Consider the following 27,807-nt stretch of genomic DNA (forward strand, 5'->3'; position numbering starts at 1 on the left):
ATGTGAATGGAGGCAATTTGTGTTGAATTTCTGGTAGAAACCAACCCATCTCAGCAAGCATTTTGGAGAGCTGCTCAGGGCTGGGATGCAGTCTAGCACAAGCCCCTTCCAGCAGCTCGTTTATGTGCTGGAAGACACCAGTAAATACCTGCTGGCCGTGCTCACATTAACAGCCTTGGACACTCAGGAACGCCAGCTTGGAAATCACCATGCAGCGTGCAGCCCTTCGCCTTCAGCCATGAATTATGGACGGGCTCCCACAGAGCCCCTGTGCACCGCTGAGCCGGAGCCGCGTGGAGCCGGAGCTGCTGATCCCCGGGCTCTCGGGGCTTGTTCCTTTTCATGCACACTTCCTAGCACTCATAGGGGCCGCTTGATATTGGTACAAAACTGAAGAGGGCTCGCAGAGAATCTTTCTTTCTTTCTTTTTTTTTTTTAACTTCTTTATCTAGTTATTCAGCCGTTACTAGTTTTCTTATGAATGTCGTACTGGTGGGTGAGAAACACAGGGCTGTGTCTTGCTGAGCTGACTCCAGGTATAAGGACTCTGTTGCCTCGCCACCCTGGTTAAATAACAGATTTATGAAGTCTTGTGTTTCCTGCCTTTGTGCTTCAGACAGCTAGTGCTGTGAGACATCTTAGGTGGAGGATAAGTGTCTAATTCCTGTTGATTTTTTATTAGTGTTGCTTTTTTTTTTTTAAATGAAGTTGTTGGCGTTAAGTACCAAATCCTGCTCACTCACTTTGACTTATGGTAAAGTAAGTAGTGAAAAAAATCTGTCAACACTATTTATTTCAGAGGATTTCTTTACTTTCCTAGTTAGTCTCCTTTATGTGGAACATAAAACATCACTTCTGAAAGAATCCTCTGTATTAAAAATTGTGAAGAGAAGTAGTCCACGGTATACCCTTTGCATTTAGTTTTTCTTGTGAAAACATGAATAGACCCAGCATTCTGCTGTGGTTGAATAAAGAAATTTCAATTGACTCATGCTCATTCATATTTGGAATTTGGTTCTTTTACAGTCTATGTGTGCATACATGCATATATTTCCCATCAGCCAAGCATGAGAATTATGGGCATCTGTCCTTAGAGTATTTTACTTCAAATAAGTCTTCTTGGCTTTTTGCAAGTTGCAGGGTTCATGTATTAATAGAAGGATCCACATTTCATCTTTCCATCTTAATAAAAACGTGACATTATGTCAGAGCAAGAAACTGCTTGTAGTGGAAATAAAGTGGCAAGAGAGGAAAGTAACTGAATTGCTCTGAAGTGTTACTGAAACTTACTGAAAAGCTCATTACTCAATCTACCTGAAAAATATAGTAACTTTTTGGCTTCAGGAGCTGGTCAAAATGAAAAATGTTCATCAAACAAAGGTTGTAGCTTAAACATCTTCATCTGCTCTCTGTTAGCAGGTTAGGAACAAAGTGCCCCAGAAGTCTATAATCAAGATATTTCAATGCAAGCAGCATTTAGCCCTTAAGTGCTGTATGTCCTCAAGTCCTTGGACAGCTGCACAAATGAAGGGGGGAGGTAGTGGGTCCTTAGGGGCAGGATCTGGCAGTTGGGTGGAAGATCAAATCAGGTTGGATAAGGGGTACAACAGGTTGCTAAGGAGGGAGGAACATACAGGAAAAAATATTCTGGAGTAAGTTTCTTGAGTTCTTTTGTTGTTGGTCTTTTTCCTCGTTATGCGAGTTGGGAAAAAAAAGATACAGAAACCCAACCCACTGCTGCAGAACTACATAGTTTTAGTTGAGGGTAGAATTTATGGTTAAAAATGTGTAATTTTTTTGTAGTGAGGAAGCACTAAATAAATTTCTTTGTGCAAGTTTCGTTCTTATCAATAATTATAGTAATTTTCTGTTCTTTTTTTGATCAACCTGTAGCTGTATTGCTACAAAAAGTTAGTGCACTGAAACATGAATTGCTGGAAAGCATGCTAGATATCTTTTAATCCTGTTTCTGAGCTACTTTTGTTGTTTTGTAGTTGAACAGAGTAAAAACTTGGGAGATAATACCTTAGAAAAAGGAAATTATAGAATAGGTAGACTTTGAATCTGCCTCAATAGTGAATAAATCAACACTTCAGTGACCTTAACAGGTAGGAAGAATATTTTTATAGCAAAGTGAAACCCCCTTAAATGCTTTTGCTAATGATTTACCATGAAACACTAGTGTCAGAGTTGGCACTAATAAGATTTAACAGCATAGGGGTACAAATCAGGCATGCTGACATGTAACTCCTCTGTATCTAAAAGTCAAAGTGATATTTCTGAGGATCCTAAGTGTTTTTGTAAAAGCTGGAATGGGAAAACAATTTAAGCATCATAAAACAATGATCCCTGTTTATTTAGAAAACCATTAAATGTATTTCCCATCTGTGTGTAAAATTACTTTCATTCCATCCTGTAATGGGGAAGGTAAATAATTTTAATGTGATCTGTGATTTATATTGTAATTCTAGGTGCTCAAAATTCATGTTTATGTGTTGTTCTTAGTATGTTACTCTGTTTCAGTGTTTGAATCCATGAGAACTACAACCAAATACCACAACTGTCTCTCAGCTGCCATTCCACAATTTAAAAAAAAAATCAAGTCTTGTAATATAGTTATGTATTTAACAATTCCATCTTTTGACATCAAGCATTAACATTAAAAATGTAGTGAAAAAGATATTCTGGCTAACACTCTTGTGCAGCTGAGATGTATAGGTGTTTAATATTTTTTTCTTTATCAAGCAATATTCTGCAAGCAAAGTATACTAGTACAGAAGCCATTGGTTGGGGAAGTAAGGTAAAGTCCAAACTGTGTTGTAGAACCAGTTCTTCCTGCAAAATAAAATTTAGCATGTTTATGGTGTTATTACCTGTGCTAGATGTTTTCCCTCCACACCATGAAAAGAGATCTAATTGAACACAAAATCCATGAGAAAACTTACGTGTGTCGTGCAAAAGATTTACTCTTTATGTTCTGGAGTGAATGCTTTCTTTGTTTGAAAGGAAGGAAATCCTCCCATGGGTAGATACAGACATCATATGACAGTGATATAAAAAAGGGCAAGAGCAGCTGTTTCACATTCTGGGGGCAGCTCACTCTCCCTCATTTGCTGTGTTCATGTGTTGGCACAGCCACCAAGCTGTAGCCACAGGATGCAGTGTCTGCCCTTTTTATTCTGTCCTGTCCTTTCCCAGTGAATAAAACAGCAAATTGGCATTACAGGGCCAGAGATGGCCTTTTGTGTTGTCTGCTGGCAGGAGAGGAGGGCCAGAGAGCCTTGTGCTCTTGCTGGGCAATTCTGTGTCGTGAGCTGTGCCTTCAGTTGTCTCTTACACAGTGCCCTGGAGAGAAGATTCTGTCATAAAGTACCAAAAAGTAAGCAATACCTTTCTTTGTAGAGTTTCTGACTTCCAGTCCACATGTAGGTCTTCCCCATCCTCCCCTCAAATTAGGAAAAATACTGGTTAGGTGTAAAGAGGTAAAAGTCTTTAAAGTCAGTGTCTCTGGCAGGGTTCATTTTTTAGCCATTTCTGCTCAAGAAAAGTGCACGAGTGTTCTGTAGGGCTGGAACACCTATGATTGTCTTCAGAAAATGTTTGACAAGTATTGTAAAATTGGGGTTAAAACAGCAGAACCTCATTTGTGCATTAGCTGCATTAAATGCCAGAGTTGAATCAAACAGCAGTTTGAGGCTTAGATTAGAAAAAAACAGATATGGCATCATTTTTATTAACTGCCACATGTTTACTGCAATGTGTTCTTTGATTTATTATTAGCAGGAATTTGGAAGGAAAACTTTAGGAGTGGGGAGGAGAAATTCGTATCTCTTTTTATATTAAGAAGGAAAATTATTCTTTTTCTAAGGTGTTAGAAATTTTTTTGTCCTTAGCAATATCATTACTAAAAAGTTCAGAGCTAAGAGCAAGGGAACCACTGAATAAATCATAAAATTGGCGTTGAAGTAAATAACTTCATCCATGGTGAAGACTGTAATTGTTGTGGCAGAGCTCATAACTACTACATTGATTTGCAACATTTTCTTTGCCAAAGGGAAAGGACCAGTCAGTCTTGGCATAATAAATGATAGTTTCAGTGCATGAAAATGTCAGCAAGTCCTGTACTGGTGATCATGTTATGAGAATCATGTGCACTTTTAATGTATGCATTCTCCTGAGCAATCTGTGAGGTTTGGGTTTTTCATTCCAGCAATAGCTGCTATCAAAGTCAAGGACCAAAGCACTTGAGTGGCTCGGTTAAAGAACCTCTCTGAGTCCTATGTTATGCAAACTTTCCCATCAGCATAATTTAGCATATTTGAATAAATGAATTGCCAAATGAAGATAACCTTTGTCAGACAATATGCAATCTGTTTTGATTACTGCTCCGATTTTAAATTTTATCTAATATTTTTCATTTTAGTAGTGCTCACTAACACATCAGAGAGTAGAGTACTTGAAAAACATTTATTTGATGATTGCTAACTGCCCAAATGTTATCACCTCGCTAGGAGAATTGCATCCATACTTTGCAGTGTTTAGCCATGGTGTGGGTGGACAGCAGTGGAACTGCTTTTTGTTTGGAACTCCTTCCCAGGGCTAGTACAGAAAGTCACATAGTGCTAAAATCTTCAACATTGTCTCTTTGTGGGCTAAACCAAGGTGTTTCCTTGGTGTTTCCAGGACTTTGTGGTCATAAACCAATTTTTTTTAATAGATGTATTTAAAAGGTATTAAAAAGCAATGTGAAGAAAATAGATGGATTTAGATGTATCACAAATAATTAAGTCTACATTCTTTCACTCGCTGACAAATCTTCTCAAAGCTTCTAATTTCCCTCTGTTCTGAAATTAAAAAAAAAAAAATCATCTTTTGTAGTGGTATCTTTTCATCCTGAGTAGAAACTTGGGTTTTACTTGGGTTTTACTTGGTCTTTGCCTTTTTTTCCTGAGTATTTTCTTTTATTTATTTTTATGTGTAAAAACAATATTAGAAATCACAAGGTGACATTATCACAAGGAGAGGAAGAGAAACCAAATACAACCTTTTGATTGTTGTGAATCGGATTTCTTGTCTTTCCTGTAGTTTATGAACTTCTCTGCTTTATATTGTCCACAGCATTTGGGGGCAGGAGGGATGAAGCTTATCTTTATTGTGGAAGGGCACTTTGCAGTGCAAAGAATTAAATGATGCATGAAATGACCTGTCACACTGAATTATGTGTCACAGTATTACATGCACAGAGGAATGTTTGAGAAAAAAGGTAGAAAAATATTCCTGAAGCCCCACTTTGTTGTTGTTTTGAAGGAAAATGTTTGGTTTTGTGAGCAAGTGTATATATTTCTGCCTAATTTATTTTAGGTAAGCCACAGAAACCTGTCAAAGTAGAAAGAAGAGATATGCTGGATAGTTTCCCTCATCGATTCATTGGGAAAGTTAATGGTAGAGATTTGGTACCAGTGCTACAGCTTCCCTGCAAGGAGCAACAAACCCCAACTTTTATGTCTCATACCAGAAGTAATTGACAAACTACTTCCTGCATGGCTCCAAGTATCTTCACTACTGTGGGAGAAGTTAGGAACATCCTTATGATGCTTTGCAAAAAGAACACAAAATGGTAGTACATTGCATTTTTTATTAAATAATAATATTCTCAAGTTTGTCCTACTTAGTTTCATCTTGTTTTGCCTGCAGTTGATAGTGGTTTGATGAAGCTCAGATTGAATCAAGAAGTCCACAGTGTAAGAGTCTTGTCTTATGATTCGTGTGTCCTCCTTTTCACTGCAAATACCTTTCTGTCTTTTCCTTCAGCTGTGGGGTCTAAATCAAAGTGCAGATTTAGACCATACCATTTAAAGTAGAAAACAGTCACTTTAAATTGGACTGGGTTTTTTGTTTTCTTCCCCTGTATGCAGAATAAGGTCAGGAATGCAGCAGATAATCTTTCCCCCCTTCAACTGCAGAGTTTGCTCCCTGTTAAAGATTTGTTAGTGGCATAGAAAATCTATTTTACTTTTAAAAAGTGTGACCCAGAGAACAACACAGCCTTCCCTGAGTGTTTGAGGTGATGCAATGCTCATCATTATTCAGATATTTAAAGAAAACAGTAACAATGCCAAAACCCTGATTCAGCATCTACCAACTGCATCTTAACTTCTTGTCTGCTTAATATTTATGCATCTGTATTTCATTTCAATAAATAATATATTTAATTAAATACTTCAGAGCAGTTAGGTAACAGTTGCTGCATTTTGTAGCAAAGGGAGAAAACACTCATGAGGAGCAACTCGTCTTTTCACCTTTACTCGGGGCTGTTTGAAGTAATTTTTGCCAGAGGCAGGGATGGCCTTTTGCACCCTGTTGCATTGAAAGGCTCACTGTCGCATGCCAGGGATGCTGGAAGAAGGTGGCTGCATAGTTCTTTCCTCCCCTGCCTTGCATTGAAGCAGTCAGGATGGGAGGTGGGCAACTCTGGGATTCCAGAGCTCCTGAGTAGGATGATGGGACTTGAGAATATTGTCCAATTCCCAGCTTTGGAAAGTGTGGATGTGAGTTCACCTGGGGTTGTGGATCTGGTTTGAAGTGATCTGGGTGCAGTCCTCACCAGCTTTTCACTTTATCAGGATTTGGGGGGGCTGCAAGTTCCTGAGTGGTAACAGATCAGTGACCCACCATTGACTGGCATTCTTCTGTCTGGAAGTGCCCTGTATTTCATGCTCCAGAGGAAAGTGATCTTCCTCTTTGAGGACTGTGTTTATGAATCTTCGGTTCAGCATCACATGGGGAGAGAGGTGCTGTTTTCTCATGCCAGGTCAGGCACAGATCACAGTGTAATACTAAGAAAGCTTCTTATGTGCTGCTTCTAAAGTGGCGTGAATAAGTGTCCTTGAATCATGTTACAAATTGGATACTCAACCCAATGGTGCTGGGAGATTTAATATTTCAGAAGCTTTCTCAATTGTTTTACAATGAAAAACCCCCAAGGTTCAACATAGTTTTGTCCTGTATGAGAATGATTGATTAAGTGATGGCCAGAACTCAAAGTGAAATTCAGGGTGTGGGAGCTGATCCCCAAAAGAAGACTTGGCAAAATCAAAGATGTTGAAACTAAACTTGCTTCTGGAATTTGTCAATTCAAGTTGGTTTGTGCAGGGTTATTTAGGATGGCAGCAGAGTCACAGATTTGCTTCTGGGCATTGCTGAGATTTGGTTAATGTGCTTCCCCCCGTGCCCTGCCTGCAGTGGGTTGGACAAGGGGCCCGTCCGTGTGCGTGGGAGCAGCTGGGAGGGCTCTGCCAGGTCACCTACAGCATCCTGCCCTGCTGCAGGGGCCCCACGAGGGCTGTGCTGGCACGTCTGCTCTGCTCCTCCTTCGTCACTGTATGAGCAGTCTGGAGACCTGCATAGTTTTACATTCAGGGCAGTGATGCAACAGAAGAGAAAATCTCTGCTGTTTCCATGGAAGCTTGTGCGTGGGACGCTGGCTGGAGCGAGGCAGCGATGCTGTCAGTCCCTGCAGTCAGTGACTTCAATAAACCACATCAAAGGAAAGCACCTCCTCCTATGCTCCCCCAAACACCTCTTGTTATATGGGGGCTATGGTGCATATGTTTCCAGAAGAGAAGCTCTAGGTTTCTTGTTATAACTTCACTTCTTCATATTTCAGCCCATGCTGCTGCTTTCTTTTGATTCAGTCTTCTTTCTGCAGGTAGTCATTGCAGAGCACTTCAAGTTTATGCATTCAGATCTTGCTGAGGGTGGTGTGGTCAGATGCAGTTAGTACTAGGTGACTGGTGACCTGTGAGAAATGGTCTGGGAGGTTCTGTTCTGTAGCTGGCAGATAGAAACAGCCCGAATGGTGCCAGCACCAGTGCCTTCCCTTAGCAGCACTGTTTAAAGGACACAGCAACTAACTTCTTCCTTTTTCCACCCAAAGTGGTGATTCCTTCAATTCAGATGGCACACTGAAAAACAGTGTGTAGATTATTCCATCCTACAAATTTCCTGGCTGAAATAATCTTTGCATTTATGTGTTTTTCTGTGCATAGATTTGCATAGTTCATTAAGTTACACAAAAGCCACATCTATTAAATAAATAATATGTGGCAGAGGTGGTATTTTTTTTTTAAATGTGACTTTCTTTACACCTCTGTCACAATTGTATGGCCACTTCGTTTCCACTGCTGTTTTATTTAAAATTCATATTGTCTTTTCATTGGACATTTATGAAACTTTCTTACTATTTTAAAAAGCTTAACATTTCTGCTTATGGAACAAAGCAAATATTTACCAATGTAAATATTTGGTCTATTTTGGAGCTACCCTTAGAAGGTTTCTAATTAGAGCAGTTGTTCTTTCAGTGGTGTGAGATCTCTAAAGCTGATTATGTGCATATGTGGGGCATCTTTGCCATAAATGTAGAAAGCATGGGGAAAAAATGCAGCGCTGTTCACAAGACATTTCTGTTATGATGCATAGTGGAAGAGAGGCCCAAGCATGTGCAAGTGTAATTACAGTAGCACAATCAATAAGCAAGAGTTTTTTATTTTTACACAGCTTTCTAACATGCCAAAATAGCTTCCTCTTCTAAGCAATTATAGCTCATGTAGAAAGTGAGCTCATCGGGAGTTGTCTGTCAAAATGTTTTTAATGAAAAATTGAGTTTGCATAACACTGACACATTGATGTCTTTTGCTTCTCACTGTTGACACTGATGGGCTAAAAGCTTGATTTTTGGGGAGGGAGAAAATTGCATTAGTTCAGCTCATTTGGAGAATCTCTGTTTGCTGAATTAATTTGCTATGCTTTTTTTTCCTGCTGAATATTAAACCCTGTTTTCCAACTGTGCATTTAGTGCCTGAGGGGAATAGCTCCAGCTCTCATTTTCCATGACTATGTTTTCTTGTAACACAGCCTAGGCCTGAGCTGGGGGTGCTGTGCAGAGCTGACACTGCAGGCTGTGTTAGGGGAGGCACAGTCTGATCAAAAACTGCTGCCTGGCACCTTCCAGACTCTGATGCTGCACCTCTGCAGCTGAGCAAGTGTCACAGTTTTTCCCTAGGGATTGTTTTGTACAATCCAATTGACATGGTGAAACCTGTCCCTCCATGTGATGACTTGTGAGTAGATGCTCACTTTTGTGAAGCTCTAGCTGGATTAGCAGCAGCATACAATTAATCATGACAAATGTGGTGGTTGTTCTTCACTGGTACCTTCCCATCGACAGTAGAGATATATAAGTGCTAAGGCATGTTACTGTTTTCAAGGTGACATTATTAGCTCTGTTTCACCATCCAATAAGCATCTGAAGATCACAGTTAACACTTCCTGAAACACACTCAAAATTAAGGGAGATATGTATTACCGTGCCTGAGTGGGTCGCAGCTGGTGATAGAGAGATGGTGAATCTTGTTTCTTGAATCAGAAGGCTGATTTATTAAGATATTATATATAATACATTAAGACTATACTAATTAGAATATAGAGAGAGGTTTTGCAGAGCAGCTAGGCTAGCTAAGAATAGATAGAAAAGAATCCACAACAAAGTTGTGCCCAAGGACTCTGTCCCTAGCTTGTTCCTTGTGATTGGCCCTTAATTATAAACATGGGAACATGAACCAATCACCAATCAAAATAGGTGCCCCTGTTGCATTCCCCAGCAGCTGATAATAATTGTTTATGTTCTCTTCTGAGGCCCCAGCCTTTCAAAAGACACAGAAATCTGAAAGAAAGGATTTCTGTGAAAAAAAGTCTGCGACAGATATGTAGTATACTCTGCCTTTATCTGAAATTTAAAAAGCAGGGAGAACTCCATCAGGAACAGCACAAGTTCCACAAGTGGCCTGACTTCAGCTGCCACTGGACATTGCTCAGGTGGGAAGCAGCCAAATGTCCTTGTCAGCTGACACATCTGTGCTCTGCTGTCATTTGGTTTTCCTGGGACTGTGGAAGGTTGTCAGAGATGGGGAGCATGCCTTTCGTAGTTGTGTGGCATCTGCTATTCGAGGCATCCCAAGCCCTTGGACAGCTTTGAATTAAGTCTCAGCACCCCTGTGTAGTTCAGTATTATCTCTGTTACGCAGGAGAGGAGACTTGGACAGAAGCAGATGATGCTGATTGCTGAAGGCCACACCACAATTCTCCATCAGTGCTGCTCTGCCGCTTTCCAGCGTTGTCTCAGAGGCAAGGTTGTTCTTTCTCCCTTGAGGGTGCCAAAGGGAGCTGTATAGCCCTTTTTTTCAGGTTTTTCTTCTCGTTTTTTGAGCAGAGTGAAATTGTCTGGACCAGTGAAGCAAGTTGGCTTCAGGCACCTTGTCAAATTAGCTTTCCTTGTCTGTGCATGCGTGGGCTGTGTGGCAGGAGTCAGCAGGTGCAGAATGCACAGGCACATCAGTAGTGTCAGAGGTGCTTTTGGGAGTAAGAGCTGGCACTGTGAGAAACGGGCTCTTTTAAACTTGTATTCCAGTGAAAAGATCAAATGTGCTTGTAATCATTGCCATCATGCTAGCTGCTAGCAGACTGATCCTCTGCCCGTGTGGCATCCAGCTCCCCCAGTACGCATGAGAGCTGTCACTGGCCAGGCCAGAGAGGATCTTTGCAACTGCACAGTTCTCTCTCTGACCCTATGCACTTAATGTTGGCACTGATGAGTGATGCCTGGAGACTTTCCAGCCACAGGTTAGCTGGTGACAGGAGGCCCCAGGGGTAGGGTAGCTGCTGTGAGTAATCAGACAGGCACCTGGTACATACTGAAATATTCAGAAATAGGCAGCAGGAGCTTTCCTGCAGGGTCTGAGGGAATATGTACATCTAACTCAGATGCTAGAATATGAAAAGGGCACTGTTTTCCTCACTAACTCACAAAATAAAATGAAAAATGGGACCATGAGGGCCTCTGACATCGTTATGTGTCACTCAGCCACAACTGAGTTGAGCCAGGGCGTTCCATTAGTGGAACTGGTGGTGTCTGGGTGTGTAGGGCTGCAGGAGGTGGGAACTGGCAGCTTTTCTTCTCCGTGTGTAACCTGACCTTCCCTCAGTGTGTCACCTTCAAGGCCAGCCTTGACCAGGGCTCAGCAAGGCTGTGTGTGCTGACTTCCAGCAGAAGGGATGCCTGCTTTACCTTGGTGCTGGGAGAAAGAAAAGCTACTGCAAAGTTGAGAGTTGCTTTCCCTCTTAAAATGGTAATGAGATGTTGGGTGACACTGACCCAAGGTTGCCAGGCTGTAGCTGTTACAGTTGTTGTATTATGACTTAGTTATTCTAATGCATCAACAAATGTAGTCTTTTTTTCTGTCCTGCCTCAGAAAAAGGACTTCTCATCTTCCAGTGATAGACGTCTTGGCTCTGACAGAAATTCAAGGTCTTCTACTTTGTGCCCTCCGCCCCCTTAGGCCAGCAAAAGTGCTGATGGTTGAAAAGAAGGTCTAATGAGTACCAGCAATATATGCATTAAATTCTCATCATATTCTATGTAACAGGATACGCTGGTAACTCTTATAAACTACCTGCAGTAGTTTGTCTCCACTAATGTGGTCCTGAAGCCAGAAGCCCTTTTCAATACATTGACAGTGGGATAATGAGAAATAAAAACATTCTGCATAAAAGTAGGGTGAAGACTTGTCAGCAACCAGTCAGGAGGAAAAGCAGATCTAGTTTGTTAGGCATACATTACAGTGGGTAGCTAACAGTGACAGCAGATACGTGAATTTCTCTGCCTTTCTTGTGGAGATACTGACCCAGAATCCACTTGGACGGAAGAATAACAATTCCCTTTACAAAATCAGACTAGATTGAAATAGCAGTGACCCCCAGCATAGGGAAAAAACCAAAAAGCATTGCTCGTTCTTACCATGACTTTTGTTGCGCAGAAATTAGTTCACTGAAGCTTGCTCATTTAGGAGACGTGAATGAGGAATGCTCTATTATACTTTTTTCTGCCTCCTAGCCTGATGAAATGAGCTGTCCAAGGACTCTCATTCCCTGTCTTCAGCCGGGGAAGCCTAAGGGGCATTTAATGACATGCAGAAGCTGAAGGGAGAGTCATTAGCACTCCAGTGTCTAGGTAACTCTGTTAAAAGCTTTGATGAAAGTGACCTTCACACTTCATGTGCCCTCTGCTTTCCCCCATGCTTGAAGCTCTAATGATCACTTTTTTTCTGCTTTGTCACTGTAGCGCTTATTTTGTGAAATATTTCCGTAGCTCAGCAGGAATTTGGATCTGGGTGGATCTGGCTTGCAGATATTATATCTGCAAGCATTAGGTGGGTGCAAAACAAAGGTTGGTGTAAAGGGTCAGATCTTCTCTTTGTAGAGAACTGAACAAAACCTGGAAACATTGCTAGATACAGGTTTTTAATATTTTAATTAATACTTGATTATAAGTATATATTACCCTTTAAGAAAGGATAAAAATGTCATCAAATGTTTCTTTGAGTATGCCATGCTGTCCTCTTTGAGCAGGGCAGAAATTTGCTGTAGAGCACAAGAAAAGTGTGTTTGGAATGGGAAGAGTATGTACAGCCAGGGGCTTGTAATCCTGTGGGCTCTTGGGTAGCAGACTGAAAATTCTGGGCAGGCTGTAGGAGGATGATGTGTGTATTCATGTCTGGATCAAATGAGAGGATGGGAGAGAACAGAGGGGTGGCATTTGAGTAGAAAGGGAGGGAGAAAAGAAACATCCAACAATTTAAAATAAAGAGAGCAATAAGTGCCACTAGTGTAGTCAAGCTAGAGGACAAGAGTAAGAAGGAGCCTTTTGGGAAGGAGTTATCTCTAGGGTAGCTTTGTTTATTTTTTTATTTAAAAATGCAGAAGGTATTTGTAACTGAAACTGAAATTAATAACCCCAATTGAGACACCAATGCCTGCTTGATTGATTGAAATGGGAAATAGTTAAGGTAAAAACAATATATCTTTCTTTTAAGATAATTAAAGTTTTATTTTGTTTGAAATTGAACATTTCTTGTAGTGTTAATGACATACATCATGCTGGGGTTCCTTTAGCTTACAGTGAGCAAAAGAGTAAAAAGTTTATTTTCCTGCATGGAGGTAATTATTTTAGCTCATTTTTCATTCTGAACTTTTAATTCAGATAGAAAAAGAGAAAAAACAGTTTTACCAAATGTTATTCTTATGATTCTTGAAGCCCTGAAGTGTTCCTGGAGATGCGGGCTACTCATAGCACATTTCAGAGCAGTTTCCTCCTAATATGCATAGTAAAATCTTTCTCTGATGTCAGCTACAAGTACATACAGATGAAGTATGTGGTTGGTAACACAGAGGGATTTTCATTGTCTTGCAGAAACAGTTCAGTCTGGCTGACCTTCCTGGATGAACTCAGAATGGAGTCAGGTTCTTTTCAGTGGTGCCAAGCAATAGGATAAGAGGCAGAAGGAAGAAACTGATGCACAGAAAGTTCCACCTGAACATGAAGAAAAGTGCTTTTAGTGTGTGGGTGACTGAGAACTGGAACAGGTTGTCCAGAGAGGTTGCGGAGTCTCCCCCACTGGAGATATTCAAGATTCTGGATGCAATCCTGTGCCGTGTGCTGTAGGATGACCCTGCTTGAGCAGGGAGGTTGGGCCAGATGAGCCACTGTGGTCCCTCTTGGCCTGGCCCATTCTGAGATGTTGTGTCCATGCTTTGCGGGTTGCTGAGCTGCCCTGTCACCCACAGGTCTGATCCTGGAGTGCTGCAGCCTTGTAGGTCTGGGTTAATAACAAGTGATGCTGTCAGGCTCCTCTCAACAAAATGAAATGCTTTTTGTCCACTCTTTAGCAGAGCAGTTAACCTCTCCAGGTATCCTTAGACTGAAAAAAAAGCCCAATGCTTTGATCAGCAAACAGCTTTGCATACGGCTCTGGCAAAAGGGAGAAGTGGTATTAATTTTCATGGTGATTCATTTGTGGGGAAAGTATCATTATTCTGTCACAAATTAACTGTGTAGGTACCCAAAGCTCATGTAATATATTGAAAATGTCAGGATATTTTCATCTTTGTGATTTCATTCCCACTGAGAATTTGTTCAGGACGTGTTAAATTAAAAGTAATATATAAACAAGGTGTGAACAGTTCAGTTAAGTGGTAACCTGAGGTTAAAAACACAGTGAATCAAATTCAGTGCCTGAAGTTGGCAGGGAAATTGTCTTACCACCTCGGGAAGGCTTGAAATTAAACTTGTTTTGAAATGTAGGTGTTAAATCTGTGAAAAAAAAACTCACTTGCATAAGTAAATGAAGTGGCTTCCCAGAGATGAAGAGAGCATGTTGAGCTCTGGGCTGTCTTTAGGAGAGAGAGGGACCATGCTCCCACCATGTAACCCCTCTGCTGTGGTTCTGTTTTGTAGCATCTGTAAGGAGGAAATCTTCTGGTAAAATCAGGGCTGTGCTCCCTGTCTGGCTGTTCTCAGCCAGCTGTCAACAACAGAGGGTGGGGCTGTGCTGTTGACTGCTTGAGCTAACAGAGACAACAGCTCTGGGGTTATTTTTGTTGGGCTTCTGAGACCTTATTAACTTGAAAGGAGTTTTTGGAGATACTGAATTTCTGCACTGTGCTTATGTTCAGGTTTTTGTTCTCCCTAGCATTGCCTGCAAGTAAATGCATGGCAAGTAGCCTTAAAAGGAAGAAAAATCCCTTCCCATTTCAGGGTTAGCAGGAGGAGAATTAAGCTCCTTCCCCCAGTAATTGGATCCTCTGATTGCCATGGCTTTTGAAGATGATTGTGTATCTTTCTGTATGTGATAAATTATATGTGTGCCTGTGAACTGAAAGGTAGCTTGGCTTTAAAAGTCCACTGAGTTTTTCCCTATAATAGTTTTACTTTTGGTTACTTATTTTGTGTGCTGACCATGGGACATTTAGCATTTTAGCCAAAAAAAAAAAAAAAAACGAGGCAGGGGAAGTTCTCCTGCAGCTGTTCCATCTTAGACCCTTCTGAAGACATAGAAGGATGGTGACTGTCTGGGACCCTTTGGAAAAAGAAAGCTCTCCCAAGGTTACAATATTGAAGATTCAAATCAATGTGGGAGCAGAGGGGAAAGTGGACTGGATGATAACCTCCTTAAACTGGTTGAAGTGCAGTCCAGTTCTTCCGTGGAGCAAACACCACCTTTCTATCACTCCTGGTCAGCAAAAAATCACAGTTGCAGTTGGATTGTCAGTATCCAACCATAGTCTTTGAAGCTAGTCTATGTTATCTCATGCTTTCTAATCTCAGGGTTTAAATTTGGGCAAGTAGCAGTGTCTCAACCTCTGTGTTTGTGCAGTAATACACGTGGTATATTTGACATCCATTCTACCAGCAGGGCTCCAAAGCACTCATGGTATATAAGTGTTAAAGTCACCATTTTACATAAACCACAAAGTATTTACTTTCTTTTGGCAGATTGAAGACATTGTTACAAGAATGCAAGATGACAAAACAGGTGGAGTTCCCATCCGCACTGTCAAGAGCTTTCTGTCCAAAATCCCCAGCGTGGTCACTGGTAAGAGCTGCAACTGGTGGAGAAGAGAATGTGAGCTGGTACTTGCTGGCTCTAAACAAACATACTGAAGCCACAAAAAAGAAGAGATGTGAGCAAAAAAAGCACCCCTCTGCTTGATTTTTCTATATGTTGTTCTGTTACAGGCTGAAGTAAGATTCCTTACACCTGAACAAAGATTCCTTAGTTCTGTTTTAGTAAACAAGCATTTCTATTTCTTTGGGGTGAGTTATTAAAAAATGTTATGTATCAAAGTATCACCAGTCAGAATTATTCTCTGTGACAGGGGTCGGACAATCTTAGCTAAGAGGTCAGGAAAGAAAATTGAAGTTGTTTCCTTGCTCATAGCCAAATACTCTTACTGGGCTTTGATCGCAGGTAGAGGAATGTGAAATACCTTTTATGCATGTGTGCTGCTTTGTTAAAGCTCTGTGTACAAAAGTGTGAATGGTGCAAAACGGGGAGTCAGAGTACAAAACCATCCCTCCATGTATTTCCAGAGAGACTATCTTCCAATGCAATGAAGACCTCTGCCATTGATAGATGATGAGTTTATTCAGGGTGATGTAAATTAGGTTTCTGGTACCTGTTTCCACTGCCTCAGTAGTAGTGCTCCTGAAGGTTCCTGGAGAAAATAACCATTTATCTGATTTGAAAACTCACTCCCATAAGCTCAAGTCTGCAATACACAGACTGGATGTCTTAAGATTGACTCAGCTAAAAGAGGTTTCTGATATTCTGGTTAAAATTCATAGCTTTAAAAAGGTAATCAATCTAGTCACCAAGCCACTGCTTGTTACTCAAAAGGAAATAGGAGACCTCACAGGATTTTTAAACCATGGTCAGCAGTTCTCTGGCATGATGGAAACTGCTCCCAGTTCTGGAACAGCAACCGCAATTGGATCGTCTTGAAATGGCTGGTTTTCACAACACAGAGAATTGTGAAAAGATGAAGATAAAATAACAAAAAAAAAAAACCTCTCTCCAAAGCCCATAGAAATTCTTATATTTCAAGGGGAGCAAGCTCGGTACCATTCCCTTCAGGTGATTTGAAGGCAGCTCCCATGGACAGTTTATGAAGCCTCTGAATTTGAAAGTATGGGAAAATAACAGGCCAGTGGAGAGCCCAAAGTTTTCTCCATTTGTTATTTTTTCTTTCAGATACATAGACCTGCCTATTTGTAGACCAAAACCAAAAGCAAAGTATGTATGCTATCAGTGATGGACTGTAATAGATAGGTGAAGAGGCAGGAGCACCTACATTTGAATGGAAGCTGAGGGCCCTGGGTTTGTTCAGTCTGGGGAAGGAAAAGCAGAAGGGAATGAGAGGCTACAAAGACAGGGTCAGATCCTTTCTCAGGAGTGCATGTTGAAAGTACCAAAGACAATCTGCACAAGTTGCAGGGAAAGAAATCCCAGCTAGATTTACATATAGGAAGAAAGTTGTTTACGGTCAGAGCAGGTGAGCATGGGCCCAGTGTCCCAGAGGAGCTGTGGAACCAGTGTTTTGCAGCTGTTCAGAAACCCCTGGGCCCAGATGAACTGAGCAGTCTGACCTGACTGTTCATTTGGCCTTGCTTTGTGTGAGGGTTGGACGGGACAACTTTCAGAGAATTCTTCCAACCTGAATTACTCTTACGGTCAGTGGATACTCAGTTTTAGTGCTTGTCAAATTCCACACAATGTAATGAACACAGGAGAAGAACTTGAATTTTCAAAAACTTCATACTTCCCCTTGATAAGAGCTCGATTCTAGACCATGGCATTCTCACACACTTTATTTCTACCTGAAAAATGGAACAGCAACGCTGAGACGGGATTTACATGGCAGGCTCACAGTGACTGTGATTAACAGGGATTTATTTTGGCTTGACACTTCTATTGTAATTGCTTCTCACAGGAGAAATATAAAATCTTAAAGGAAAAGAAATATTACAGGAGTGCCTCGGTGCTCCAAACAGGCAGCTCTGTTTATAGTACAGCGAAGTGGGTGTTTGATTTAAGGTTTGAATACCAGGGAGAGAACTGCTCCTCTGTTTTGCTTTCATCTGTCCTGATGCCTTAGGTGTGAATGAGGTATTGGGTAACACAAGGAGAAAAAGCCTCAGGGAGTTATCAATAATGGTCCTCTCTTGACAACAGAAATCTGGAAAAAAGGATGAAAAAACTTTTTTTGAATGTATGATGAGTTTGTGGAGGTATGCTGTGCCAAAGACATTTCAATCTGCTCTGGAAGTAGATTTTCCTCTCCCCTTCCCAGTCTTTGGCTTGCAGTAGGTTGGTCAAAGGAGAACATTTCACATCATTATCTTCTTGGTTAGGTCTTCACTTTTATAGGCAAGCCACAGAGAATGAAAGTAGGATGGGACCAGTCTGTGTGGCACCTGTGTGCATGTGTCAGACATTGTCCAATGTTCAGTTCAGAGTATGGAATATAGAAAAAAATGCCTGAGGGCAGATTTTGAGTAGTGCTGTGATCCGTGCCCAGAATGGGTTGTCAGCCAATGCACATAATGGCAGCTGCTGCAATAAATGGAGTTGCACGTTTCTCTTCTGGTGAGAAAAGATTTTCTCAGTAAAGCTTTTGTTTCTGTAGATGAATTGTTAACTCTGTTTTCGCAGTTATCAGACTGTTGTAGGAACATCTCATTATTCTATCCAGCAACAAAACTGGCTTTCTGATCTTCTTTTCGATTTTCATATAATTGCATCTTAAAAGTTACCTCATTTTTGGCAGGAGGACGAAACACATATACTTTTTTCTCCCACTGGTTCAGACTTGGTCTTATACAGCATTGCCAAAACAAGGAAGGAAGGAAGTGCTGCAACAGCAGAGCTTTCCAGTACCAAAAGCCTCCTTCACGCTTCCCAGTTTGCTGCACATTCCCAATCCTGCGTATCAGCGTCTTTGCTACCATAAGACAAGGGAGTCTAAAACCTTTGCACTAGTCTGCCTTCATCCCAAGAGGTTTTGATACAGCTTCATTCTGATCCATACCCCTTCACTTGAAGCTTGGCTGTCCCCACAGCTCCATTTGGGATGATACCTCGTCCCATGGCCAGTCCCTTGCTCCTGCACTGCTCCTCACTGAGCCTCACCAGCGCTCGCTTGTCCTCCTGCTCCGCTCCCAGCGCTGCCTCCGGCGCTGTGGGTGGATTGATGAGTTATGTCCTGGCTCTCCTGGCGTGGATTGAGTGCTGCCACGCAAGCTTAGTGCACACAGCCCTGCCAGTGCACTTCACTCCTGTCCTGCCATGTCTGTCTTACATAAGCCCTGGGCCTCTCTCAGCAGAAGGTGCCAGTTTCACTGAAATGTGCCAGATGGCCTGTCGCTACTAGAGACTCAGGAGCTAAACCAAGTTTAAACTGCTGTGTGTCTCTGTCTGAAGAAGCCAGCATGTGTCTTGGCAAGTGCCCATGGAGTTGTCCCAGAACACATCAGAATGTCACTTACTCAAAGAAAATGCATTTGGCTGGAGTGTGGAAATCCCACGGTTGTGAAAGAGAGACTTTATTATTGAATATGTTCCCTGATGATGTAGTTCAAAACAGTCAAGTTCTGCTGGAGAACTTTATACACCCATTGAGAAATTGGCTCCCTTGGGGCCATTCTGAGGGTGTTTGTTGCCTTGTCCCTTCAGAGGAGGTCAAGCACATCTCTCATCCAGTATAGCAGTCACAGGCCCAAGGGAGAAATAAGTTCCTCATGTCCATGAGCTGCCTACCAATAGATTTGGCTTCCCTAGGCTGTCTGTCCAGCTGCTTGCATCACCTTAACACAGGGCTTTCACTACAGGACTGAGTCTGATACAGATTTCCCTCAGCATTTGGGTAATTTTATTCTAGATATTTTCTGTCTTTCCTCTGTAGTTCTGCTTTGAAAAATAGGACACTTGAAAAGTGGTACTGACTCTGTTTCAGACAGTTAATAGGTGTAGATAGTCCCAAATCTAAACCAAGTTCAATCTTCTGCTCAGCAGGAATTAGTCTATTTAGTTAAAACAAGCAAAAAAAGGCCACTAACAGAAAAACAAACAAAAAAAAATTCCAAAATTTAAATCAATGTCCAAACTAATACTGGGTGTTTACAGATTTGTGAAGGATATAAAGAACATGCTCATGGGTTAAAAATTGACATGTTTATATGTACATACTTTATAGTTTTTGATGGTTTTCCACATCTCTAAAGAGCAGATGCTGCACAGTAAATTCAACAGTTTAGCAATTGCTTGGTGGAAACTGACTTGCCAAATACAAGCTGGTTGGGCATACAAATCCATTTATTTCTCATAAAAAATCAATTGTTCTGAGCAAGTTGCATTTAAACTAATTCAAGTGAAGACTAGGCTTCTTCATAACAACTTACATTTCCTTCTTTTATGCATCTCTTGAAATTGCTCCCAGTAGAAATGTAATCCCTCCATCCCTCAATAAGAAGTCTAGTGTTTCAAAGCTGCCCTGAATCACACAGCATTAGACATGTCAGCAATTACATGAGTAGTACCTGTCTTGCAATTACTTTTTTTCCTGTAGCTTTCTCTTAAACTCTCTACTTGCATGCCAGGAGACAAATTAACCCAGTTAAGGAGTCAGACTCTTATGCTGTGTTCATCCTCAGCTCCCTCCTCCCTTCCTTTTTCTCCTTAACTGCATCCAGCTTCCTACCTTTCAAATGGTGAGAAGGATGAAGGAAGAGAAGATGAAAATCAGCTTCCTGAAGTGTAGCAATTTTGTGCCTGTTGTAAAGATGCAAAGCAATACCTTGTGTAGCAAAAGCTTAAAGCATTTGATTTCCGAGGACAAGGGGGATAGCACATTAATCAAATAGGATGTGGTCATCAAAGAAATAAGAGAAAGCAATCAGAATTAACATTTGAGACAATGGATATGCAATATATCTCTCTGTGCATCTGCACATGTGTGCACCTAAATGCATGTAAATAGTGTGCAAGTTTTGTTAAGAATAAGCCCAAGAGTGGTTAAGTGTTGCATGCTAGAAATAACCAAGGACAGGTTTCTGCATTCGTAGGTGCTGTGCAGAGTGAGGACTGCTGGTGTTTGTGTATCATTGCCCTCTGCTGCAGCCAAGCTGCTGTTCAGTTCACATCATGCAGCTGCTCACCTTCCTCCCAAGCGCTGTGTGTGTGTTGTGCTTTCCCAGCTCAGGGGGAGTGCATGTGGTGCATTTTGTGTCCTGCTCGTTCCATAGCAGCAGTCCTTCTGTGCTGTGTGGCATAAACCCAGCCCAAATATTGGGGTATGTGTGACTTGATAGCTACTCTGGGCTTGGAGGAGAAGGATGGTTTTCATAGCTGGCTGTTTTGTGTGTGTCATTCATAATTCTTCATCCTCTTCAGGACTGCTCATCTCCAAAAAAGCATGCTTGTACATCACATGAAGCTTATATAGCCCATAAAAAATGTGCATGCACTGTAGAATAAATCAGAAATGAATAAATAAAATTAACCATCTGTTGAAGTGAAGGGATACGACCCATCTTTGTTGATCAGCATCGAACTCCAATTTATTGATCTGACTCACACACTTTTATAGTGGTGTTAATTAAGCTTATACATATTGCAAAATCCGAGCTCATCATAGGTCACAGATTACACACCAACCCCTCCTTTTGTTTTCAATACCTGTGGTTTGTTATTGAAACCAAGATTTGTGTTCTCACCCTGATATGAAAGTTCTCAAGGCCTCCATGTTTGTCAACTTTTGCTTTCCCAAAACTTATCCAAGGACAAGATATTTACTTGTTATTAAAAACAACCTGAGAACTTCTGCTGTTTACATAAACATGCCTGAGAACTTTTGTTGTTTACAGAAACAGGCTGTGAGAATTTGCTCCTCACAGCTGCTTTTTACTTTTCCATCAGCTGTATATGATTATGGCATGTCTGAACAAAACTCTATAAACCATTTCTGAGCAAAATTCTCCAACAACCATCATTTAAAATTACCAAAATTGGACACTCTTCATAACTGTGTTGTTTCATATGACAGCACTTAAAAGTAGTTGCACCTGAGATGAAAAATATTGGAGGGAGTGCACATCACAGCAGGACGTGCATTAAAATTTGGCTTAGGCCACTGAAACACTTAGAAAACCCATCCTGAGGCTTTAGTATTATTTCAGTCAATAAAAAGGTTTCTTAAGTGCTAAAGCTCAGTATATGATGAGAAATTTAACTTCCATATATTAGAATTGTGAACGTCCTTCCTGGTCCTGCTTGTCCTTGCTGTATTTGAACCTCTGCACCTGTCAAGTGAAACTATGATAAATCAGAGACCTGAATAATTATGCTGCATGGATATTCCTGTGGCCAAGGAAACGACAATGAAAAAGTACCCAAGTCACCAAATGATCCAGCTTTATCTTTCTGCCTTTTCTGGATATCAGAGATTATGTCAGAAAGAAAAGTAAACCCAAGACAACCTTCCAGTCATGTAGGCAAAAATTAGACCACAAAATTACAATTTTTCTTATTTACGAACATGATTATAAAAACCACTGGACTGGAAAGCAACAAATGAGAGCTATGAGCCTGGAACAAAGCAAATCTATTAAAAATTGCCTAGTATTTTTTCTCTACCAAAATTTGCTTTTTGCTGAAGGACTTTTCAGTCTTTCAGTTGAGACTAAAAGCTGGAGTAGAGACAGATTGCATGACAAACTACCTGTTGAATTCCAGTGTTTAGATGAATTGGTAATTCAGCTACAATAACAAAGAATATTAGATATTAAGAAGGGTCTTGTTGCTGACTGTAGTTTTATTCTGAAACACAGCATTTAGCTGATGGAATATTGTGGCTAATGAATAAAGCATTAAAAAGAAAAGTCAACAATATTTCAATGCCTGTAGTAATACATAGGGATGAATGATTAATGTTTTTCTGCATTCATCTCATCTTCAAAAGCACAGCTTTATTACAGAAGGTTGTTTCTAGATCTGAATGACACAGCAAAAGAGCAGAGATTAATTATAAGAACTGTATGGCTTTGTTTTTTGGATGGGAGTGCTTAACAGGCTGCACTCAAGCTGCAGTACTTTGCTTCTCCTGTCTTCACAGCAATCTGGAAGCTGTGTGGTGAAGGATCTACCAACACGGTTTTGTTTTTTCACACCTCTTGCTTTGGTTCTGCCCTTCCTCCAGAATTCCTGTGGGCTGCAAAGCATCAGATTCACAGCAGAGCAGCTTTGCTCCTGCTGTGCCTGAGAAGCCACATCACCCCTGAGGAGGATGTGGGGCTCTGACCCTTTGACAAGCCAGTTTTACTTTGAGGTAGCGTAAAAGCAACAATATGTGACAGCACAATGATAATCAATAGCAATGAGAAGGCACAAATATTTGAGTAGATTGAAAGCCATTACTTTGAATCTGTTGCTTTAATTCAATGTCATTCCAACCATTAGAAAAAGAACCAACTCATATTATTGGGTAAATACATCTGCCTCTTTATTCCATGCACAGATTCTCTTCATTGTTATCTAGAATTCTTTGGCTTTTTTAAGTCAATGTAATTTTTAGGGTATTATTTATTGGGCAGATTCTAACTTGCATTTTAATTAAATTTATTTTGCAAAAACCCCGAGTTTCTTCTAGGATTTAAATTCCCTGACTTTAATCAGTGTGTTGTTTTAAAGAAATGCAGAAGTTAGCTTCAATAACTGTAAATCCAGGCTCATAAATAACTTCTACATGTTAGGTTTGATAGGTGAGTGTTGTATGTTTGATAAATCTCAGTTACAACACTGAAGTTACTATTAATGTAACTCTTGGGGGTGAGGTGAAAAGGAAGGGTTGGCTTTGCTTTTTTGCTTTAAATAGTACAACCAATTACATAGATCACCAGTTTATTTTTACTACCATAAACAGCCAGAAATCACTGCTGCCAAAAGCTGCGCTGGGCAGTGAGAATACATCTCCACAAGAGGCTGTAGGCAAAGGAGGTTGGCATGGTTCTAGATTGGACAATCTAGGGCCTGCTCGTGTGAATACCCTGAATGGTTGATGAATACCTTGTTTTATTCTACCTGTTCCAGCAGAAATACACAGCTCTTTGGTCTTTTATGTATTTGCACCTGAAAGCGCCATAGATTTGGCTTTTGAACCTTCTATAAGAGCAAAGAGGAAAACAAAAAGCTTTCAGGCTTTCCATGCATATCCATTGCTATAAATATATACATTTGCATGTTTTCTTTGGCTTTTTTTCCCTGCGTGGATAAATCTCTCAAAACTGCATGCTGGCTTCCCATGGATTTGTTTTGAATATGGTGTGAACTGATGAGCTTGGATATTTTTGATGTATGATTCACTACCACATGCAGAGAAGAAAATTGTATTTTGGTCCTGCAGAGCAATAAAACTAAGCAATTAGGTCTTTGTTCGGTTAATTCCTGTATGGTTGCTGGGTGCTTTCCCACAAGAGAGTCTCAGGATTCAGCTCTTGCAAGGTCACTTGCACTGTAAGAAATTTCTCCATGTAGATAACTACAATATGACCAGGACTGCAGACTAACTCTTACTTAGGAATTGAGAAGTTGGTAATGTAACATGCTAAATATACTCATAGGCAAAAAAAATAACATAGACTGATGAGAACAGTAACTGGTATTTCTAGCAGTGGAAGGTTTTACATCCAATTATTGTAGGGTGTTGTGTGGTATTGCATAGAAATTCTGTTATTTTTGCAATTATTTATTGTGGATAGGATCGTCTCTCTCAATGGTCTTATTGTTAGTTTATTTGTTTGTAAACTCAATTGCTTGCTGGCTGATACCAAAATGGTTGTCAAAATCACTGAGTGAATAATTTCTGATGAGTTTTCCTTTCATGATATTTTACTTTTGCCCTAACTATTCAGTAAATTTCATTCCGATTTCCTGAATAGGTTAGACTCGTGGGAAACCAGACTTTTTAATGAATGAGATCTGCCAAATGTCCAGTGTTTTGTTGAATGCTGTCTATGTTTTTTCTCCTATGAGAGAGACAGTAACAGGTGTGCTTTCTAAGGAAGCAGTAGTAGTCATAGAAAATAAAAGTTACTATGTTCTGATAAAATTTTGATTACAAGGCTATCATTACTGAAGCTAATGAATTGGACTGTGGCGTATTCATCAAAGCTTATTTCTTTTATCAAGTATAAAACTCCCAGAATCTGAAGACAAAATCTTTTAAAATGTGATTTATAATTTTGCACTGCAGCATCTCATGTTCATTGTTTACGCCATTGCTACATGTGCAGTACATTAGAATTTGGTTTTGTGTTTGTTTGGTTTTTTAAGTAGGAAGAGTTGAATTTAGAGCTCCCAAGAGCATCAGGTCTTTGACACTCCAGCCTCTTGTTCCCCAGTCTGTCCTTACATCCAGGGTTGCCCCATCCTAGATGCAGAATCCAGCAATTGTCTTTGTTAAAACTTCATTCATTTGGTGACTGCCCAGCCCTGTGATTTGTCCTGGTCTCTCTGCAGGACCTCTCTGTCTTCAAGGGAGTCAACAGGCTCCTCCCAGTGTAATATCATCAGCAAACTTACTCAGTATGCCTTCAAGTCCTGCATCCAAGTAATTTTTGAAGATGACAAGAATTGGCCATAAAATGGAGCCCTGGGGAACCCCACTAATGACCAGTCACCAGTCTGATATCTCCCCATGCACTATCACCCTTCACGGCTGACCCGTGATCCTGTTGCTCACCCACCACTTGATGTGTTTATCCTGCAGGCTGTGGACCTTTTGTCCAGAAGGATCCTATGAGAGGCAGCATCAAAAGCTTTACTGAAATCCATAAAAATTACATCAACTGGCTTCCTTTAATCAGCTAGGTGGGTTACCTTGTTATGAAAGGAAATTATTGCTGTTGACAAGCAACAGATCAAGAAAGGCATCTTTCCTAGTCGTCACCCTTAGTACCTGTATCATGAAGTTACCATCCAGGTGTTCTGGGGATCTTTTTGATCTGTTTGTGCCAGCTGTGGGGTATTCCTGTAGTACCTTAGCGTGTTTGTGCACCATCTCTGTCAGTGACTTCCTGCTCATTTGCTCCCTGCTCAGCCCATTAGGCTGAGGTGCCTGAGGCAGAGGTGTTACTGTAGCCAGGCATCATAGAGGGAGAGCATCCCCCTCACAGCTCAGGAATCCCCAAGGCTGGGTGCTGGCTGAAAGCAGGTTGGCTGGGAATAGACCTGAAGCCTTGAGCTCCCTCCTCTCTGTGCTGGGGGAAGCCTTGATGCCTTCCTGAGGCTCTTAGCATCATTATTCTGTAGTACTGCTCTACCCTCCTCGCTCCTGGCAAATTTGTAAGGTTTGTGACATTATAGTTAGGGAAGAGGGGGGAGAGATCAGAGCAGTATCTAATGCAATCAGGGGAATAAAGATCAAGAGCGTACCTCTTGCAGCCTCTCTACTGTAGTCAGCCTGCTTCTGGAGCCCTGTGCAAGTTAGATTTGAGCATAACTTCTAATTAGGTATCTGGGTCATGTTTGACATGCTCTTGGTTTGGCATTGACGTTTCTGTGCTCCTACTTAGCTCTAAATTTGCCAGCTGTTTTCCTTAAATAATTCCACTTTCCACTAAAGGATTGTGTATCTTATGTAATTACACCCACAGTAGTGTGAGGCCAGTCATAGGGACACAAAGGTAGAAATAGCTCAGCATTTTACACCAGCCTTGGCATTCCTTAATGGAATCATTAAAATCTGGATTCCCATCTCTGCTGTGACAAGCTTTGTTAGCTCTGCTGAGCTCTCATTCATAACATCTAGACTTTGTCAGTTTAGGTGCAGCTCTGGAAACAGCTGTCCTCTGTTGCGCTGAGTCCTCTAGGCCTTGCCTGTCAATCCAGAAATGTCAATCCAGATCAAATTCCTTTTCATGACTTCTCTTCAGCAGTCAAAGGATTTGATACCAGTCTGGATAGATTCAGGGAGTAGTTACATGAATTTTATTCAAATAGTCTCAGACCATGAAGCATTTTCTGAAACAGGGATTCACGTTATGTGAGCTAAACTAGTCACAGCACTTTAGGTGCAGATTGTGAGGGTGCTGGAAAAGTCATGCTGGGGTGTAGAGTACCAGACCAGGAAAAATCTTTGCATGTGCAGTGACATGCTAGAGATTTGTCAGTCTGAGGTGACTGTTAAAGCAGGGTTCATTCCATTAGAGCCCATGCTGTTGAAAGAAACTTGAAAAAAAAAGATGTTTCATTTTGTGAATCTCTCTTCTCTTTTCTGGGATTCATGGGCTATTCTATTCCTAGAAAAGGCAATGCCCATTTTAGGGACAGTTTATTTGAGAATTGCATCTGCATATTGCAGTAGATGCCTTACTATCCCATTTTTAAAAATAATTCTCTTTTAAAATGAAGAAATCCTGATGCTGCTCCTCCTAATTCACTCTTTAGTTGCTGTCTGTTCTTTTTGTGTGTGATACCTTCCAACACTGGCCTTGCTCACTATGGTTTCTTCAAGCCCATCTCCGAATGGAGTGTACAAGAACGATGGAGAGGGACTTGCATGGCTCAAACTAAAACAGAGTAGGTTTAAATTAGATGTTAGGAAAAAAATTCTTTACTATAAGGGTGGCAAGGCACTGGAACAGTTTTCTCAGAGAAGCTGTGGATGCCCCGTCCCTGGAGGCGTTCAAGTATAGGTTGGATGAGGCTCTGAGCAGCCTGGTCTGGTGAAGAGTATCCATGCCTATGGTAGGGGGGGTTGGAATGATGATTTTTAAGGTCCCTTCCCAACCCAAGCCATTTTAGATGATAACAGTCCACATTTCTCAGGGATTAAAGCCAACATGCTCTAATGTGTGGCAAGACAGCACACAAGAATGGGAACTTGGGGGGTGTGTGGGGAGAGATTGGAAAGCTGTCACACCTTGATTGTGATGGTCATCTGTGATTGCATATTTTCATTTTTGGGTAAGAGTGATTGTTTATGGAGACCTGTAGGTTTGTCCTGCAGAACAGGAGGGTGTCCTTTGCAGATGGCACTCAGAGATGTAGATTAATATGCTGCCACAGTGAGAGGTAAAACCCGCAGATGCTTTGTGTCATGTCTGCATGGGTCCATGGAGCCACCTTGCTGGCTTTGCTAAATTAAAGGAAGGTAGCATCTGCTCTTCAGCTGTGTCACTTGGCAGTACCTGATCAGCTTGACTGAGTCTGTGAGCCTGTTCCTGCCTGTGTCACTCACAGTTCATCCTGTCTTGTCCTGGTGCGTAGCAAACTTTATTTCTGGAGAAGTATTGTGGAATTCTGCTGTCCTAATGAAAAGCTATACAGACTCAAACAGAAATATGAATGGCAGCTGAATTTT

At 41.0% G+C, this 27,807-nt stretch overlaps 1 protein-coding gene across 4 annotated transcripts in view; it reads left to right on the forward strand.

Annotated features, from left to right (window-relative positions):
• Nucleotides 1-27,807, forward strand: part of RGS6 (regulator of G protein signaling 6) — a 247,461-nt gene that overhangs the window by 126,318 nt on the left and 93,336 nt on the right. For all 4 annotated transcript variants that reach the window (XM_058027327.1, XM_058027328.1, XM_058027326.1 and 1 more), the window contains one exon: nucleotides 15,386-15,485. In XM_058027327.1, coding sequence (XP_057883310.1) covers nucleotides 15,386-15,485 — 100 coding nt within the window. The remainder of the gene's footprint in view (nucleotides 1-15,385; nucleotides 15,486-27,807) is intronic.

Source organism: Melospiza georgiana, chromosome 6 (assembly GCF_028018845.1).
Source record: "Melospiza georgiana isolate bMelGeo1 chromosome 6, bMelGeo1.pri, whole genome shotgun sequence".
Lineage (NCBI taxonomy): Eukaryota > Metazoa > Chordata > Aves > Passeriformes > Passerellidae > Melospiza > Melospiza georgiana.